The 21,273-nt window shown below is 41.6% G+C and overlaps 4 gene segments (V, D, J or C); 2 read left to right on the top strand and 2 right to left on the bottom strand.

The window, feature by feature from the left end:
- Window positions 1-21,273, bottom strand: part of LOC127638324 (immunoglobulin kappa constant-like) — a 59,954-nt gene that overhangs the window by 37,472 nt on the left and 1,209 nt on the right.
- LOC127638010 (immunoglobulin kappa constant-like) lies at window positions 4,326-6,069 on the bottom strand. The segment is given in 3 exon segments: window positions 4,326-4,829; window positions 5,568-5,619; window positions 6,058-6,069. Coding segments are annotated over 3 exon segments (384 nt in total).
- On the top strand, window positions 6,433-6,990 carry LOC127638323 (immunoglobulin kappa variable 3-15-like). The segment is given in 2 exon segments: window positions 6,433-6,522; window positions 6,656-6,990. Coding segments are annotated over 2 exon segments (384 nt in total).
- LOC127638009 (immunoglobulin kappa variable 3-15-like) lies at window positions 19,106-19,675 on the top strand. The segment is given in 2 exon segments: window positions 19,106-19,245; window positions 19,344-19,675. Coding segments are annotated over 2 exon segments (438 nt in total).

Here is a 21,273-nt window from a genome sequence, read left to right as displayed (position 1 = left end):
TGGTTAAAGAAGACGTCAGTGAAATTCTTTAGTTGGTATCTAAATATTTCATAGTGATTGTAGACTTACACGACTGCCGCTCAAGCAAATATATTTTTTATCTTTGGCGGCAGATGATGTGAGATGCACACGGACACATCGGGGTTTTAGGTGCACAAGCAACACGCTGAACTGTTTTCCACTAATGAACTACTGTATGTCTGTGTTAAACTAAGACAGTGTGATGAGCAGTGATTATCCCAGCTCAACAGTTCCCCTGTGCGCCAGGAAATATGAAGGTCATGGAGGCATAGCCAAGGATGGTCTAAAATCTCTAGGAGAACAAACAACAAAAAATTGAATAATTTCCTTATGACACAGACCCACCTGAAGTGTCAGTGGCACAGTTCTGTGGGTCATAAATCCAGATCCAAGAGGTGCTCCATCCAATGAATTAACTCTTGAGGGGCGGCTCAACCGAACTGAGAGGAATTCCAAGACTCAACCAAATGATCGTCAATGAAATTCTCTGCCGCTCCGGAATAGACTAGGGTTGAAGTGGAATAATAAACATCGTCAATTGATACAATTACAGGAAGCGTAACTTGCTTTTGAGTTATATCTAAAATGACAGAAGTTCTAACCTGGCTCATAGAGGAGGAAGGCTGAGGGCGTGACAGGGCATGAAACAATGTGATGTCCAGTTTGACCACAGTATAACATTTTTTTAACACATTTAAACATCTCTCCCGCTCTGGGTTAATGGAGCACGACCGAGCTGCATGGGCTCGGGCTGGGTGAGCTCTTCCTGAGGTGGAGCTTGTAGTGGACGAGAGAAAACGGCTCGTTCTGAACCACTGGGAGAACGTCTATAAGTGCGATCTCGTAACAGGTTATCAACAGAGATGGATAGCTGGATATAATCCTCTAAACCCAGCGATTCTCTTCGACAGGCTAGCTCCATTTGTAATGGAGGACTTAAACCTCCTTATTACACAGTTAATAAAGCCGGTTCACTCCACCCGCTTCCTGCGGCAAGAGTGATGAAATCTAAAGCATAATCGGCAGCAGTACGCAACCCCTGCTGAGTTACCTACATTTTTCCCAGCTGCCGGGTGATCAAATACCGTGGCAATTTGGTCACAGGACTGATCATATGACGATAGAATAGGGCTATTTGCAGTCCACAGTGCAGTGGCCCACTGTCTTGCTCTGCCAGTAAGCAGGAAGGTCATAAAATGAACCCTCTCATTGTCCGAACGTAGATGAGGGTGATATTTTAGGTAAAAAAAACTACACTGCATAAGAAAGCCCCGGCAATTATCCGAAGATCCATCGAATCTCTCAGGAGGTACAAAACTAGCAGCGCTCTGCAGCGTGTCGGGAATCTCTACAGGTTCAGGGACAGGTACAGGTTGATTAGAAGTGGAGGGTTGAGCTTGATTTAACTGGTCAGACAAAGTACTTACCGTTTGCAATATCTCCTGGATCTGTTGTCCCTGGGTGGCCAATTCCTGTTCATGCCTCCCAACAGTAGATCCTTGAGAAGCAATTGTCGCACACATCCGCTCTAATGAGCCTTGAAGAGTTTCCACTGAATACATGATTTGAATGGTTGGATATTCTGTGACGGAAACAGGACGAGAGGGATTCAAATGCAGTGTAAAGAAGGAGAATGGAAAGGAGGAGGCGAGAACCGGCTTGTCAATATAATTAATAGTTTTAATGATAAACTTAAAACAGAAGACAAACACACATGACGGACATGTCCGTAAACTATCTCTCTCCCGCACAATCCTCCGCAGTCAACCTTTATCCCTCTCGGAGGCTTGATTAGCCTGATAAGGGACCGGGTGTGTAGAATCACGACCCGGCCCCGCCCTCCACCCTGCCACATGCAGAAACAGGTTTAAGTGCAGAATTCAAAACACAGAGGACAAATCCAGAGAAGCGAGGTTAAAACACAGTCCGAAGTCAGAGCCAAAAAGATCAGTCCAATAAACAAACAGATGGAGAAGGGCAGGGAAAAACAAACACGAGAACAAACGCTAGTAATTCAATAGGTTTTCAAAGGAGTTAGCTAAGCATAGGATTACAACATGCAATAACCAACAAAGTCAGAAGTGAACAGGCAGGATATAAATAGAGTCCAAACAGCGCAGGTGAAACTAGTATTCAGGTGATTGAGCACGAGTGTGGGAACCGGAAGAAGTGGGGTTGATTGTGGAACTGGAGTCCATGACATGCAGTTGATATTATAATATGATATTTTAACAGTTTCATTCAGTTCTGTGTGATTTCTGCTGCCGTATACAATGTGTTAAACGATTACATCACTTCAACCAAGACTAAACTTTAAATGTTCAAATTAATACAAAATTCTGTAATCCTTTAATCACTTATTAAGCATTTAATTTTAATTTTGTATGCCATGGGACACAAAAGGAGTTTTCAGAATATGCCAAAAAAAAAAAGAAAAAAGAAATCAAAAACAATAAAAAAATGAATCCATAAATTTGTTTCAGTAAAATCCAAACAGACACAAATTCAATCCTTTTATTCAACAATCTCCATCTCCATCCACTGTAACCATCAACTCACGTTGGTTTTGTTTTTCACATTAAAAAATGTCCGCCTCAAAAAGCATTACGACCAGCGGTTTTACGGCAGTGATGTCGAATGCTCATTGGCTCTCAAGTGTCTCGTGACTGTTTGTGACATGCCGTATTCTTTAATGAATATATTTGAGTGAGATATGACAGTATTATTACAGACTGCATCAGGAGAAGATTTATAGCGATTAATCATTTAATTTTTCTCTCCACCTCACACAATACTTGTATGCCATCAGGGAGCACATCAGATGAGCATCACGCTTTGGATACTTTTGTACAGATATCTGCCATTTTTCTGAATTTTGAAAATTATTCTTATTAAATGTATCTGCCTGTTATGTGTTTTATATGTTTAATAAATGGTTATTGTTAGGTTTAAGAGTAGATGTGGATTAGAGGCTGTAATATATATATATATATATATGCAAATAAGTATATTGTAACAAAAATGATTGCTACTGTACATTAATCTACTTATTACATGTTATTATATTGTTGAAATGTGGTTATGTTTAGAGGTTGGGGTAGGGTTAAGGGATCTAAAATGTTATGTTTTATGAAGGTAAATTGTAATGTTTATTTGATTTACATAAAGTTCAGTAAATGGTCATTAGATGATACATATTTCATAATATACTGTATAAATGTTGAATTAAGCTTTTACAAGTACTGTAAAACTTGATAGTTTTATAAATGTAAAAGCTCAAGCATTGATTCAGTATTCAGTCAAACTGAAACTCTCAGTCCTGAACTGATGCAGCTCCTATCACTATTAAAGTGTAGATGACTTTATAATACTCGTGCATAGTCATTAAACCTTCAAGTTCATTGTCACTGAAATATGGTGCACATTTCTTCTGTGTGTGTGTGTTTCAAGAGAATGCCTTTCTGTGTTCACCGTGAATGCCCACAGACTCGTAGTTTCAATCTCAATGTTGAGTGAACTCACACAGAACTGCTATTTTAGAACCAGAATACAAGTGATTATTAGTCATTATTATTATTAATTATCACATAATTATTAGTTATTAATTATTACATAATTATTAATTACATAATTATTAGTAGAGTTTCCACAGATTCAGTGGTGAAGTGTTCAAAAGTGTTATAAAAAATATTAAATAAAAGTCCCATCAGTCAGACTGCACTGATACTGACAGATACTGCAGCTGCTCATACAACACAAACACACACAACACTGTGACCTGTAGATCGCAATAGTGAACAACACATAGAACACTTTTTATGCTATTTCATAAATCATAATCTTTGGCAATGCTAATTTCAGCAATATTGTGAATGTAAAGCATATTCTTTATTTCTTTATTTCTTTATCTCCATTAGTCAAACTGAACTGTCTCATTTCACAGAATAAAGTGTCAAACAGTTCAACTCATATTTGCATCATCAGGATGAGTGATTCTGTTCCTCTCAGAATAGAGCAGCTCCATCAGCAGATGTTCACCGTCCTCAGAGGAGTTTCACATAGAAGAACTACTGACATGTGAAGGATATGTGTCTGTCATATTTATATTAAAAAAATCTCTTATTAAATTGATAAAGTTACCAGCAGCACTAAATGTTTGAGGTTTAGTCATTTGGTCACAGTCTTGTTTTACAGTAAATATCAGCAGGTGTTTTCATGGTCTGTTGAGTGAAGTTTCATTATAAACGTTGAACTAAAAAGGATTTCATTTTCAAAAAAGACCACACAAATCAAAGACATGAAGGTATAATATTATTTTATTTGATGTTGAATTAGAATAAAAGACAATGAGCAGTGAATAAACAAGCACACATGCACTGGTGTCTGATGTTGTTTGACAGATGAGAGAGAGAATGAATGGAGTCCCTCATGTGCTGTTAGTCTCCATGTGAGACATCAGTAAGAAGGGCAGAACAGAAGTGAGTGGATCTACTCTGAACACTGATCTCTCCTCACTTCTCCAGTGACTGGCGGCTGCTGGTCTCTCCTGCTGGCCTCACAGCTCACTGAGACCCCCTTGATCCACTCCTGCTTAGAGAGAGTCAGGCTGCTGCTCCAGCTGTACAGACCGTTCTTCTCCAGGACCCCAGCACTGCTCTCCTGAGACCTGCTGATCCCGTCCACCTTCCAGCTCAGGCTCCAGTCTGAGGGGAAGCCCTTGTTGGCCACACACATCAGTGTTGCTGTGTTCTTTGTGGAAATCTCTTCACTGGAGGGGGGCAGGACGCTCACTTTAGGAGAGATGTTGCCTGACAAACAGAGATCAGCGGTCAACTCAAAAGATGAAGAATGACTTTCCTTTATAAAGTTCACTTTACACAATAAGCATCTGATGCAAATGTACTGTAAAAAAAACTGCAGGAATAGAATTATTTGCAGCTTTTGAAAACTCCATTATAAATATTTCACTTTCTACATCATGTTTCACACCTCCACTAAATGTTTCCCATTGTCATTTCTGGGGAAATCCAAATAAAATAAATAAAAGAGTAAAATAAAACATGTAACGGATTTAGCACCAAATACTGCCCAACATTTAAAATAACTCATAAACATGAACAAATTGTAAAGATTAAAAATTTTTATGCATTGAAGTTTTATTAAATATAAAAATGTCAATGTAATTTTGTATTCGTGCAGCGTTCATTTCTTCCTGGACACATTTAGAAATTCACATCAATCTAAAGAATCCATCAGAGCTGAACTTATTAACACAGAGAACAATTATGAATCCAAACTTAATAAACATAGATTTAAGATTCATTATGTTGAAAATGGTGCAAATAGTTTTAATCTAAAAAGAAATTCTAGAATAAAAATCGTGAATTGATTTCATTCATTATGATCATTCAAACACAATAAATCTACAAGACAATATTGAACACTAAATCATTTCAATTATACATTTATAAAGTTAGAAAATACAATGAAGTGCTTTAAAACGATTTAGTTATTATATTAAAATGATTATATGATTATTGACTTACTGCCAACATCCAGTCTGGTGCCGCTGCCGAACGTCCACCACAGTGATACAAACTAATAGAGCGACTGTACAAAAACCTCTGAACACTTCAATAACTGCACTATAAACACATCACTAACACATCTTTACACACACACACACACACACACACACACACACATGCATCACAGAGAAATTATTGTATTGTATATTATAATAATTATGATCTTCAATGTAAACATTACAAACTGAATTTCAAAAACGAAATGATTTAATATAACTCATTTAGTCTATAATGGAAAACTGAACACTCATGAGAGAGCAAGAAAATTCCAAACAACATCAGCAGATGGGAGTGTAATGACACTTCTGAATCATAAAGACACTGAAAATAAATCCTATAAAAGGAAATATCAAAAACATGTAGACAAAGAACATATTTAAAAAATGTCTCTCCTTTATGATCACAACAGATCAATGCAGATTCCCATCATGCAACTGTGTTAAAATACTGAACTGCACATTAAATCAAACTACATGATGTTATTTATTTTATTTTATTTTATAATATTTGAATGACTGAATGAAAGTATTTAATGATCCTAAAAATATAAAATGACTAGATAAATATAAGATGTGTGATTTTGTCTAAAGACTTTTCAGCTTTAATACTAAACACTAAAGCAACAATAGAACATTATGACACGAGTAAGTTGTTAGAAAATGTTGATTTTATATTGGTAATAGAAATGTCTTTGAGAGTGAACTGTTGTCTTCAGGTAAATGATTTAAATAAAGAGAGATGCTTTGCATTGTCAGCACATGCTTCAGTGATCTGAGAGTGTTTATAGTGCTGTGAGTTTAACACTTCATGACTGACAGCAGAACAGAACACAATCTTCATCATCACACAACACAAACAACAACAATGACCTTCAGCATCATCTTCATCTGCACACTGACTCTCTGCATTCAGAGTAAATATGTGTCTTGATTTTTACAGTACAAACTAAATAATGGCATAAAATGTTTCTCTCATACTGTGTGCATGACACATCAAATAAAACATTTTCTTAAGAGACACTAAACAACTTTAATCTCTTTTTTCAGATATATTTGGACAAGTGACAGTGACTCAGGATCCAGCAATAAAATCAGTAAAACAAGGAGAAACTGTTCAAATCAGCTGTAAAACCAGACAGCTGATTTCTGGCTGTAGTGACTGTGTTTCTTGGTATCTGCAGAAACCTGGAGAAGCTCCTAAACTCCTCATTTATGACATAAAAACTCTTCAGTCTGGAACTCCATCTAGATTCAGTGGCAGTGGATCAAACTATGGAACTGATTTCACTCTGAGCATCAGTGGAGTCCAGACTGAAGATTCAGGAGATTATTACTGTCAGAGTTATCACAACATCAACAGTAAACGTGTGTTCACACAGTGATAAAGAGTCGTACAAAAACCTCCGTCAGTCAGACTGCACAGTGACTGCACTGATACAACTGACAGATTCTGCAGCTGCTCGTACAACACAATCACACACAACACTGATCAGTGCACAAACACAATCACACACAACACTGATCAGTGCACAAACACAATCACACACAACACTGATCAGTGCACAAACACAATCACACACAACACTGATCAGTGCACAAACACAATCACACACAACACTGATCAGTGGACAAACACAATCACACACAACACTGATCAGTGCACAAACACAGTCACACACAACACTGATCAGTGCACAAACACAATCACACACAACACTGATCAGTGCACAAACACAATCACACACAACACTGATCAGTGCACAAACACAATCACACACAACACTGATCAGTGCACAAACACAATCACACACAACACTGATCAGTGCACAAACACAATCACACACAACACTGATCAGTGCACAAACACAATCACACACAACACTGATCAGTGCACAAACACAATCACACACAACACTGATCAGTGCACAAACACAATCACACACAACACTGATCAGTGCACAAACACAATCACACACAACACTGATCAGTGCACAAACACAATCACACACAACACTGATCAGTGCACAAACACAATCACACACAACACTGATCAGTGCACAAACACAATCACACACAACACTGATCAGTGCACAAACACAATCACACACAACACTGATCAGTGCACAAACACAATCACACACAACACTGATCAGTGCACAAACACAATCACACACAACACTGATCAGTGCACAAACACAATCACACACAACATTGATCAGTGGACAAACACAATCACACACAACACTGATCAGTGCACAACACATACAACACGATCAGTGACAAACACAATCACACACACTGATCAGTGCACAAACACAATCACACACAACACTGATCAGTGGACAAACACAATCACACACAACACTGATCAGTGCACAAACACAATCACACACAACACTGATCAGTGCACAAACACAATCACACACAACACTGATCAGTGGACAAACACAATCACACACAACACTGATCAGTGCACAAACACAATCACACACAACACTGATCAGTGCACAAACACAATCACACACAACACTGATCAGTGCACAAACACAATCACACACAACACTGATCAGTGCACAAACACAATCACACACAACACTGATCAGTGCACAAACACAATCACACACAACACTGATCAGTGCACAAACACAATCACACACAACACTGATCAGTGCACAAACACAATCACACACAACACTGATCAGTGCACAAACACAATCACACACAACACTGATCAGTGCACAAACACAATCACACACAACACTGATCAGTGCACAAACACAATCACACACAACACTGATCAGTGCACAAACACAATCACACACAACACTGATCAGTGCACAAACACAATCACACACAACACTGATCAGTGCACAAACACAATCACACACAACACTGATCAGTGCACAAACACAATCACACACAACACTGATCAGTGCACAAACACAATCACACACAACACTGATCAGTGCACAAACACAATCACACACAACACTGATCAGTGGACAAACACAATCACACACAACACTGATCAGTGGACAAACACAATCACACACAACACTGATCAGTGGACAAACACAATCACACACAACACTGATCAGTGCACAAACACAATCACACACAACACTGATCAGTGCACAAACACAATCACACACAACACTGATCAGTGCACAAACACAATCACACACAACAATGATCAGTGCACAAACACAATCACACACAACACTGATCAGTGCACAAACACAATCACACACAACACTGATCAGTGCACAAACACAATCACACACAACACTGATCAGTGCACAAACACAATCACACACAACACTGATCAGTGCACAAACACAATCACACACAACACTGATCAGTGGACAAACACAATCACACACAACACTGATCAGTGGACAAACACAATCACACACAACACTGATCAGTGGACAAACACAATCACACACAACATTGATCAGTGCACAAACACAATCACACACAACACTGATCAGTGCACAAACACAATCACACACAACACTGATCAGTGGACAAACACAAATGAAACATTTTGATCTTATGAAGAACATAAATCTTCCTTCAGTATATTAATATCATTAGTAATTGTTTTAATGTGATTCTGGTGTTTTTCCGTCAGACTGAACAACAGAGACTAGTTTCTGTATTTAATCACTTCTGCTCTCTTGACATGAACTTTATGGTTGTTTCTTTATGGTCAAAGTTTTTCTTCCTTGATCTTATTGTTGAAACAGTCATTGTCAGAATGGCAGATTCTAAGTTTTTGATCTTGTGCTTTTAATGATTTCCCCTCTTTCATATATAAAGAGAGACATACAGTATAAAGATTTATCAGCTCTCACCAGCATCATAAAGATGTAATGAACATTTTCTCATTCGACATGTGACTGTTCCATAATGCAGCAATTATATTCACATAAACACAACTTCTCCTCAACTTCAAATGAGAATGCAAAGATGAACGTGTGTGTGTGTGTGTGTGTGTGTGTGTGTGTGTGTGTGTGTGTGTGTGTGTGTGTGTGTGTGAGCGTGTATTTATCACTTTGTGGGGACCAAATGTCCCCATAAGGATAGTAAAACCCGAAATCTTTGACCTTGTGGGGACATTTTGTCGGTCCCCATGAGGAAAACAGCTTATAAATCATACTAAATTATGTTTTTTGAAAATGTAAAAATGCAGAAAGTTTTCTGTGAGGGTTAGGTTTAGGGGTAGGGTTAGGTTTAGGGGATAGAATATAAAGTTTGTACAGTATAAAAACCATTATGTCTATGGAAAGTCCCCATAAAACATGGAAACACAACATGTGTGTGTGTGTGTGTGTGTGTGTGTGTGTGTGTGTGTGTGTGTGTGTGTGTGTGTGTGTGTGTGTGTGTGTGTGTGTGTGGAAAGAGGACAAGATCATTTACAGTAATGATTGATTCAGTCATAATAACTATGTCCTGTTGCACCAGCTTTGTATAATTCAACTGTTGGTATGATGAGATTGTGATTTATCTAAAAACATGATGTTGTGTTAGAGAAAGTATGATAGGAGGGTTAAGAACAGGACTGGTGGGGACAAAATTCCTAAAACAAGACCCCGTTTCCACCTGGCATTATGATCTTGGGTGATTCGATCACATGTGTTCAGGTCAGACACATCGCTGTTTACACTTAACTACGTCTCCTGTGAGCACTTGTGTTTAGATTTGGAGGGGAGGGTCTCTGTTTCAAGATGACACACATCATTCAACTGTCAGTGTGTTACTGCCTGATAATAAAGTGCAACAAAGTTAGAAAAGACAAAGCGCAAAAAAAAAAAAATGGTGCGCTGTTTCTCCCAGAAATTTAATCTAAGCACAAATGAAACATGTCAAGCAGAATTATCTGGTATTTTAGTGTATCAGTGTTGATATCAGACAGACACATTGACGAAGATCCGTGAAGCTCTTCTGACTGTGTATGTAGCCCCAGTGTTTAAAATATACATATAAAGATTGCCCCCCTCCTTTGATCTGGATAACAGCTAAAGTCTGGAAACAAGTTGTCTATATTACTTGATTGCAAGGAATGAGTGAAGTTTTTCCTCACTAAACTCAGTTTCGTCAGTAGGGGGCACCCTAAGCTTTACACTAGACTGGGCATCAGTAGCTGACGCTGATATAGTTGAAATTGTATTCAGTACGTGATTAGAGAGTTCAAGTGTACATGCTACAGAGAGCGCTCCTGATCTCACCTGTATTTTTCATATTTCTTACAGAAATAAATGTGTTGTACCAAGAGTGGACGGCGCTTCATTCTTAAAAGTGTAACATGTATGTATCCGCTTTTTTAATTTTCCGATTGAACATTTATTCAATTTTAAAGAAGCTCATAACCGACAAAGTTTAAACTCTTGTTCTAACGCAACTGTTGATTGACAGACAGGGGCGGATTAACACACGGTTCTACCGGACATTTTCTCAGGACCTCCGTCCAGCAGGGAGACCTGGAGAGCTGCAGAAACGTCTAGGTTACTGTCTTAACCTCCATTCCCTGATGGATGGAACGAGACATTGTGTCGATGAAGTGACAGTAGGGGTCGCTCTTGAGAGCCGATTCACCTTCAGATCTTTGAGAATAGGCCAACAAAATGAACTGGAAAAAACAAAACTGGATCTATTTAAAAAAAAAAGTACAAAAAAACAAAAACAAAGCAACTTTCTTTCAGTAGTTACTATAAAAAAAACTGGTGAGAGAAATGAACTTTAGTGATGTTGTGGAAGACATTTCTTGAAGGGAAGCAATAAAGAGACACATCAGCTAAAGTAAGAACACTGTTCATTTTACTGAGCTTGTTGACATGTTGCTAGTGTTTATTGTCTTATGATAGCATGATCTGGACAGACTTTAAATCTGTAGGGAATACTGATAATAAATGTAAAATTCATAAGCCGGTTTGTCTTATCGTTAAAATGTGATGTGTACATTTCCCTAAGTCGTGCATTCTTCTCATTAAATGCAGTTTAAATGTCGATACACATGTAAACAATGCTGTTTTGTATATAATCACATTTGTTTATTAATTTCTTTGTATAACTGTCATGTGTAACCTTTGCCCTGGTTTCTTGGTTTCTTCTATCAGTGTTCTTTCATTTTTTTTTCTAGGCTTAGTCATCTTAACATTCATTAACACTCAAAAACTGGAGCAAGAGAGTTTTTCTTTCAGTTCTTGACATAAACACTTAGGTTAGAAAAGGCAATACTATATCAGTAGGTCACAGGGTCAAGTTCAACCGGCCATAGTGACACAATATGTGTTTATGCATTAAAAAGTAACCAATCAGAGACTTAGTTGGATGTGTGAAGATCTTGTTTGAAGTGGTATAAACACATGTGTGATAAGATGTTTGTTTGAAGACTTATCTTGAATCTGAGAATTTTCTTCTGCAGAATAAATTTTCTTATGTTGGTGAAAAGAATTCAAAGACTTCATTGTGTTATTTCACTTTCTTGGAAAGTTCCCTGACAGTTTCATGGTTAAAACTCTTAAAAAAAACTCACCCAGAAATTCATAAAACCGATTCTCAAATATCTTCACAACTGACTGATCACAGCATTCAGAAGAAGTGAAACTTGTGTGTTCCAGTCCAGATCATTGAACCAATCAAACAGTGTCACTGGGAGTGTGGAGTGAAAATCATATTTGTATTGACAGGATGAAGTGATTCTGTTCCTCTCAGAATAGAGCAGCTCTGTCTCCAGATGTTCAAACCACAACAACTTTATTTTACATTTACTGATAAATGCACCTTTCAGAACTATTCAAACTATTGAAACCATCTCTAAACTAAAACTACATGCACCTTCATCTGTTAGTTGTATGAAACATTGAGTGTTAGACACAAATGTAACTTGTTGAGAAGCTTTATTGAATGTTGCAGTAAACACAGAACATTGATTGATCTCACAGTGAGTGACACTAGAGCTCTCTTTCAGTATTCAGTTGTAAATCACTCGACTCATGTGAATGCTGTCTGACACACTCAGATACGACTCATCTTCAGGAGAGAGAAACATCTGCACTCAGAGCTCTTCACAACAACTCTTGTGGAACAAGATCTCATGAAGAGCATCATCATGTGTTACTCTTCATACGAACACCTCTCCCTTTTTCCAGCGTGCTGTGCTGAGGGTCAAGATACTACTACGACCGTATCGGCCATCCTGCTCTCTCTCTGCACTGCTCAGAACACCCTAAGTGACGTCTGACCCATCCACTGTCCAGCTCACCTGCGTCCCTTATGGAGAGTAAGAGCTGAGCAGGCAGAGCAGAGCCATTTAGTGTCCAGAGATCTGCAGAGAAGAGGATGACAGCAGAGACACTGATGGCTTCACTGTGGGACCAGTTGCAGGACACAAACACAACACTTTCAGAAACAGAAAAAACCAAACAGCATTTTATTATATACTTTATGTATTTAATTTTCATTATATGTTTGTTAACTTTTTTAGGTCGACAATTTCAACTTAACATAATTTCAACATAATTTTCAGTAGTAAACATGAGCAATACATTATAAATCATAATAATTTATCATTATTTATTATTCCATATCACATATGCATTCAGAGAAATACAGTATGCAAACAAACACAATCAGTGTAACTATTTACATGCATCTATTCTAAGCTCACACATTTATAAATTCCTGTAGTGTTTATACCACTACATACAGTTTTTAAATATGCTTTAGTAAATTGCTTGTGGCACTCGACGTTGTGTCGATGAAGTTACACTAGGGGTCGATCTTGAGAGCCCAACACACCTTCAGATCTTTGAGAAAAGTCCAATGAGAAGTAGGCGAATTGGCGCGCCAACATACGGGTATAAAGGAGGAGGGCAGATGAATTCATTCAGATTTTTTCTCCGGAGCCGAATGGTTGCAATACAGTTTGCTAAGTCATCTGCTTCTCACCACCCTCTCTCCTTCAGAGCAAGTTTGCTGTTGGATCTACGGCACTTTACAGCGGTCTTTCGTCATCTGCACTCCGCTGTAGATTACACCCCTGGGCGCTTCAACAGCGCTACTGAAAGAGCTTTATTTCTCTAAAAGAGTGTGCACAAGTGGCGTTGAACGTCTTTTTAAAGACACGTCTTTTTAAGAATGTCATTCCACCTCTGTGCAATGCCTGGATGTGGTCGTTACCTCTCCGCCTTCGGGCAATGTCACGTCGAGGAAGCGTTCGTGGATGGTTCATGCCCTCAATGCGAGAGCATGACCATGGCCAATCTCCGAGCGCGGCTCTCCTTCTTCCGAGGGAGCGCCTCCTCATCTGTCCCCCTTCCCGGCCCCGCTACCTACAGGTACGGCGCCGATATGGTGGACGCTCGAGATGTTTTACGGGCTTCACAGGGAACGGCTCTGCCGGGAAATTCCCCGCGGACCGTCCATCATGTGGCACGCTTGCTGGCTTCCGTTCCCCGGCATAATGTCTCCGCCGGAGCACGTTTCCTAATCGCCCCATCTCCCAGGCCGGCAACACCGTCAAGGACTTCACCCAGCAGTTCTCGGCAGTGAAGCAGCAGACAGAGGCGCGGTTCAAGAGTGCGTACCCCGTCTGTCCTTCGAGCACACTCCCCTGCGGTAACTCAACCGGCTCCGCTCCAGTTCAAGCCTACCACTCGTCCATGGTGTAGAGCCACCCTCAGGAGAGCAATACCCCCCGCCTCTCGGCCGGCCGCAAAGACCCCTAAAAGGGCTTCCAAGCGGCCCTGAGACAGGCCACCTGAGGAGAAAGCCAACTGCACAAACCCGGGAGATGGTATGCAGACCACTCCCTCTATCGGCGGAGGGCCAGGAGGTGAATCTTTTGTTCCCTTCTTTTCTGTACAGCAGTCTCCTCTCTCCTCAGTTTAGACCCACGACGTTGCCGGTCGCCATCCCCACGGCCACCGAATGCCGGGCGAGTACAGCTCGGGCTGGCCACCAGTGACGAGTCTCGAGGATGACCCGAGAGGCCTTCCTCCTCGGTCGCCAACCTGCCTGACGCCGGACACACGGAGCAAGGTAAGTGCTTTGAGGTCCCCACCGATGCGGCTCTCCTTGCTGCCCCCCGCCTCGAGGCCAGATTACCCCCAGTAATGTCAGATACGATCCTCCCATTAGTGCCCCTCGCCCGGAGCTTGGGCACGTGGTGATCGCTGACCAAACTGTCACGCTGGTGAAGAGCGAGAACACCAACATCCTGCTTGTGGAGATGACCATCCTTCTCCAGAAGGGCGTGATAGAGCCTGTCCCTCCAACCGAGGTGAAGAGCGGCTTTAACAGCCCCTTCTTCATTGTTCCCAAGAATGGTTGCGCCCAATCCTGGACCTGTGAGTTCTGAACCGGGCATTGCACAGACTCCCATTTAAGATGCTGTCCAATAAGCACATTCTGTCATGCATCCGGCATCAAGATTGGTTCACGGCGGTAGACCTGAAGGACGAGTACTTCCATGTCTCGATCCTGCCTCAACACCGACCCTATCTAAGGTATGCGTTCGACGGTCAGGCATACCAGTACAAGGTCCTCCCCTTCAGCTTTGTCCCTGTCTCCCCACATCTTCATGAATGTCGCGGAGGCCGCACTTGCCCCGCTAAGGGAAGTGGGCGTAATTAACCACCTCGAGGACTGGCTAATTCTAGCACACTCTCGATAGTTACTGTGTGCACACAGGGACCTGGTGCTCAGGCACCTCAGCTGATTAGGGCTTTGGATCAACTGGGAAAATATTGCACGCACCACGTGGCCTTAACGCCTGTGGCTCGCCGCCTCTTCAGCCCTTGGACCGACTTTGCGTTCCTGTCGAGTCGTGGTTACAACGGACGCTTCCAAGACTGACTGGGGTGCTGTGTACAACGGGCACGCAGCTGCCGGCTCCTGGACAGGATCCCATGTGCGTTGGCACATCAACTGCCTCAAGTTGCTGGTGGTACTGATTGCCATTTCGGCCATTGATCCAGGGAAAGCACGTGTTGGTCCGGATGGCTCCCGTCTCATGTCACAACTCGCCCACCGCCTCCTCCATTGGAGTCAGCAGTGGCTCAAGTTACTGCGTGCCACTCACATGTCAGACGACCTCAAAATCACAGCAGATTCTCTGTCACGGCTCAGAGGAGAGTGGAGACTCCACCCTAAGGTGGTCTGGCTGATTTGGAGTCGATTCAGCAAGGCACAGGTAGACCTATTTGCCTCCCAAGAGTCCTCCCACTGCCCGCTCTGGTATACCTTGACAGGAGCTCCCATCTGCACCGACACGCTGGCACACAGCTGGCCCAGATGGCTGCGCAAATATGCGTTCCTCCCAGTGAGCCTACTTGCACAGGTGCTGTGCAAGGTCCGGGATGATGAGGAGCAGGTCACCCTTGTGGCTCCGTACTGGCCCACTCAGACCTGGCTCACACTCCCTGGCAAATTCCCCTGAGGAAGGACCTTCTTTTTTCAGGGACAGGGCACCCTCTGGCACCCATGCCCCCAGACTTCTGGAACCTCCTTGTCTGGTACCTGACCGGTCTGCCGCCTTTTGTGGTTAACACGATCACTCAGGCCAGAGCCCCTTCTACAAGGCAACTCTACTCCCTGAAGTAGAGCGTTCTCTGTCAGCAAAGAGTGCCTGGACTACGTGCCCAAGGTTCCCAGGACCCCCTTCAGGGTTCAAGTGGTGAGCTTACAAGTGCTGCCCCCGGACGAGGAAGACCCAGCCCTGTTGTTGCTGTGTTCGGTGCACGTTTTGCGCACCTATTTGGATCGCAAGCAGAGTTTTAGAGGCTCTGAGCAGCTCTTTGTCTGCTTTGGCGGACAGCAGAAAGGGAATGCTGTCTCCAAACAGAGGCTTGCCAATTGGATCTTGAATGCCATAGCATTGGCCTACCAGGTCCAGTCAGTGCCCGCCCCTTTACGGGTTCGAGCACACTCCGCAAGGATTGTGGCATCCTTATGGGCACTGGCCAATGGCACCTCCCTAGCAGACATTTGTAGGGCAGCGGGCTGGGCAACACCCAACACCTTTGCAAGGTTTTATAACCTCCGGGTTGAGCCGGTCTCGTCTCGTGTTCTTTCAGGTGCAAACAGGTACGTTTCTTTGCACAGACAGTTGGCCGGGTGTACCACTTGTACATTGCGCCTTTCCCCTCCAAGAAGGTGAAGCCATGCGTTCTCTCTCCCATGCGTGTTCATGACTGGTGAACCCTGGATGTTCTTCCTCCTAGCTTTCCAACTCACGTATTCTATGGAGGAATTCATGGTCAAGCCCGGTACTTGTGCTACATGCCCTGTAGCCGGGGTAAATGCTCAACAGGTTTTCGGTTTCCCTGTTAACCTCCTGTGATATACCTTCCACGGCCTGTCTCAACCATCCCAGGGTAGACCCGCGTCTCCCTTGGCAGAACGTTCCGTGCCTCTTCCCATGTCTGGCCACTTGGCCCGCGTGGTGTATCTGCCACTCTGTACCCTCCCCTCCTTTCTAGGGCAGGGTGTGGCCTCCGCAGGATCTTTTCCCGCTGAAAGAATAGGAACAGGAAAGAATTCCTTCCCCGGTGCATTTATGAGCATTTCTGGCCCCAGCTGAAATATACTTTTCTGTGGAGAAAACTTAGAGAGAAAAGTCCGCGGCTTGTGCGGCCTGCTCCCATCTTGTCTACGTCTCCTTCCCCCCTCTCTGGGTTATCGGGAAGCACACAATGTGTTGGGGCATCTGGGAAGGCTCCATGCAGCCCGAGTGCTTGTGTCCCTATGCTTTTAGTAGCTTGCCTACACCTGCATCGGCAGTTCATCTGACCAGTTCAGTCCTGTGGCGTTTCGTGTGTGGACCCCTAGTGTCACTTCATCAACACAACGTCGAGTGAGTGACATAAGGGGAACGTTTCGGTTACTGTCGTAACCTCCGTTCCCTGATGGAGGGAACGAGACGATGTGTCACTCCTGCAACGGACAGAACTTGACCGCTGTTATGGCCAGGACCTTGTCTAGCGTCTGCCAAATGAATAAATGTAAATGTAAATGTTGTCTCGGCTCCTCAGTGCAAAACCTGAATTAATTCATCTGCCTTCCTCCTTTATATCCACATGTCGGGGACCGGCATGCAAATTCAGCTCTCCAGTTCGCCTACTTCTCATTGGCCTTTTCTCAAAAATCTGAAGGTGTGTTGGGCTCTCAAGATCGGCCCCTAGAGTCACTTAATTGACACAACGTCTCGTTCCCTCCATCAGGGAACAGAGGTGTAAAGGGATATAGATGGGCAAGGAGGAGGCGAGAACCGGCTTGACAATAGAAATAATAGTTTAATGAGAAACTTATACAAAAGACACAAACACACACATGACGGACATGCCCGTAAACGATCTCTCTCTCCTGCACCATCTTCCGCAGTCGGCCTTTATCCCTCTCGGAGGCTTGATTAGCCTGATAAGGGACCGGGTGTGTAGAATCACCACCCGGCCATGCCCTCCGCATTGCCTCAGGAGGTTACGACAGTAACCGAGACGTTTGGAGAGAGATTAGTTGTTGAAAACATATTTTTCGATTTTGTTACCTTGCCCTCTTTTTTGCAATTTATGGCGACAGATTTGTAGATCATTCTTTTAATACAGAAATATGTGCCTGCTGATTTAACGCACGACATCTCAATAATATTTTTTTTTGACAAATGACCTTCGTATTTATGCAGATAACCCTCGAAAAACAACTTGTAACCTTTGTTGAGTTTAGATTTAACTGTTGATGGACGATGCAGTCTACGTCTCCAAACGTAAATGCAAGCATTTAAGGACTGTGAAAATACATACACATCGGCAGCGGCCATAGTTGCATTTACCCAACTATGACGACTTCCGCTTCACGAACGCAGAAGTGTGAAAAGGGTCTATTAGCTTATTTAGGTGTTGATAGAACCAAACTCAGTGTCCACAGAGTTCTAGACAGAATTAAAAATTGAGCCATTAAATCATATTCTGAGTGATGATAGCCAAGCCTAAGTCAGATCCCCCTGCTTGAGTGACTACACGTCCTTCATTCCAGAATGAACATAACTTGTAAGTCTTCTGATGTGCAACAGAAGTCTGTCGGCCGAGAGCTTGAAGCCTTTATAACGGCAGGTGCTGGTGTTGTCGCTGCTCCAGTATGACAGAGGGAACATGTTTGAGGTGTTAAACTCTGATAGCAGGACTGGCAAACAACTGCAAAGGGCAGCAATCAGTTGTGGTGTGTACACCGTTATTAGAAAAATTTTTATGAATCTTTAAAACTATTCTTATCCTTGCTTTGTGGTCTTGTTTGTGTGTGTCTCCTCGGGCGAGTTGATTGGTCAACGTGCATCTAGTTGGAAAGACACGCCCTGCTATATGTTTTTCACACACCTGCTACCACGATTAAGAAAAACAAAACCAACAAAAAAAACGTGTGTCTCCAGATGTTCAAACTACAAGAGCTTTATTTTCAATCACTTCTTTGCATTGTCAGCACATGCTTCCGTGATCTGGGAGTGTTTATAGTGCTGTGAGTTTAACACTTCATGACTGACAGCAGAACAGAACACAATCTTCATCATCACACAACACAAACAACAACAATGACCTTCAGCATCATCTTCATCTGGACTTTGTTTATGTGTCTTCAAGGTATACTTTAGTTTGAATGAACAGTTTTAAACTATTTAAACTAAGTGGTAAAAATGTGAATGTTATACTTTTTCTAACTTTTGCTATATTTTAAACAGGTTTTAGTGGACAGGTGACTGTGACTCAGACTCCCTCTGTAAAGATGGTTCAGATTGGTGAATCGGTCACTATAAGTTGCAAAACTAACACAGTAGTGAGCAATGGCTGTTCTGGTTCATATACTTGTATGGCCTGGTACCAACAGAAATCTGGAGAAGCTCCTAAACTACTTATTGAATCCGCAAGCCGAAGACAGCCAAATATCCCATCTAGATTCAGTGGCAGCGGATCAAGAACTGATTTCACTCTGAGCATCAGTGGAGTCCAGACTGAAGATTCAGGAGATTATTACTGTCAGAGTTATCACAATAGTTATGTGTTCACACAGTGATAAAGAGTCGTACAAAAACCTCCGTCAGTCAGACTGCACAGTGACTGCACTGATACAACTGACAGATTCTGCAGCTGCTCGTACAACTCAGTATAGCAATGAATCCAGACACTTAAAAGATTTTTTTGTTTTTCATTAATTAATTAATTCATTCATTCATTCTTACACTTATTCATTAATTAATTCACTTAAAATAATAAGTGTAAATTAAAAATGTAATTATACAGATACTAATTATAGAATGTGAAGGAGTGTGCAGAAACAAACAAAACATCTTTACTCTTGAGTTTTCACAGACAGCTTTAGACAGCGAGTTTATCATTTAGAGACTTTTGCACTCATAAAAACATCTGATGAAAGTTGTTGATTATGCTGAGAAACATCAGTCAGTGTTCATCAGTGAAGAGCTGTGATTAACAGATACTGAAGAACACACATCAGAATGAATCATTCACTGTGTCTTATCACAGACTGAACAGTTCATTCAATCATTCATAATGTCAGTATGACTGCTGAAAACTGATGAATATGAACAAACCTCATCTCTCCATTAGTCAAACTGAACTGTCTCATTTCACAGAATAAAGTGTCAAACAGTTCAACTCATATTTGCATCATCAGGATGAGTGATTCTGTTCCTCTCAGAATAGAGCAGCTCCATCAGCAGATGTTCACCGTCCTCAGAGGAGTTTCATGTAATTACTGTCAACACATACGTTGCTGTGAAAAACTATTTGCCCCCATCTGCATTTCTTCTATTTTTGTGTATATCTCTTTCTAAATTATTTCAGATACTCAAAAACCAAAATTGACATAAAACAAAGGCAATCTGAGTATTGAGTAAACACAAAATACAGTTTTTAAATTAGATTGTTTTGTATTGAAGCAAAACAAAGAAACAAACAAAAAACAATACTAATTGAGCATATGTGAAAATGTTTTTGTCCCACTTACGAAATCCCCAAATCTCTAAAACTGCAATGATACATAGAAGAACTGTCAAACAAAACACTCTGACAGATGAAGGATATGTGTCTATGTAGAACCCTCACGGGAAGGAGGACAGGAAACGAAGGTTCCAGGAAAACAAGGTAAGGTTTTTAATGTCTGTCTCACAAATAATTATAAGCAAATCAACACACAATAACACAAGCGCAGTGGGTTGGCTTGTTCTGGTCGACTCCCCCTGCTCTGCGGCCGCTGGCTTTTTCACCGCTCTCCTCACTCTACTGCAATTAGAGACAGGTGTTAGTCATAATTTGGCCCAGGTGTGAGCGCCCTTACCGCTTCTCTCTCCCGGACGGGCGCTTGACCACGGCCCCGCTGCCACAGTCTATCATGCATGTTTGTACCTCAAAAAACATTATTTAATTTGTTAATAAAATATAAAAATTGGCAATATATGTACAAGGTTCCTTATTTGACTTCATTCTGTTTTATGATCAAACATATTCAGATGTTTTCATAATCCACTGAGAGAAGTTTATTTGACTTTTACAAATGAAAAAAGACAAAAGTAATCAAAGATAGACATGTACAAAGTTATTTTATTTGATATTGAATTAGAATAAAAGACAATGAGCAGTGAATAAAAAAGC

The sequence above is a fragment of the Xyrauchen texanus genome, chromosome 46 (assembly GCF_025860055.1).
Source record: "Xyrauchen texanus isolate HMW12.3.18 chromosome 46, RBS_HiC_50CHRs, whole genome shotgun sequence".
Classification (NCBI taxonomy): domain Eukaryota; kingdom Metazoa; phylum Chordata; class Actinopteri; order Cypriniformes; family Catostomidae; genus Xyrauchen; species Xyrauchen texanus.
This window is presented reverse-complemented; position numbering and strand designations above follow the sequence as displayed.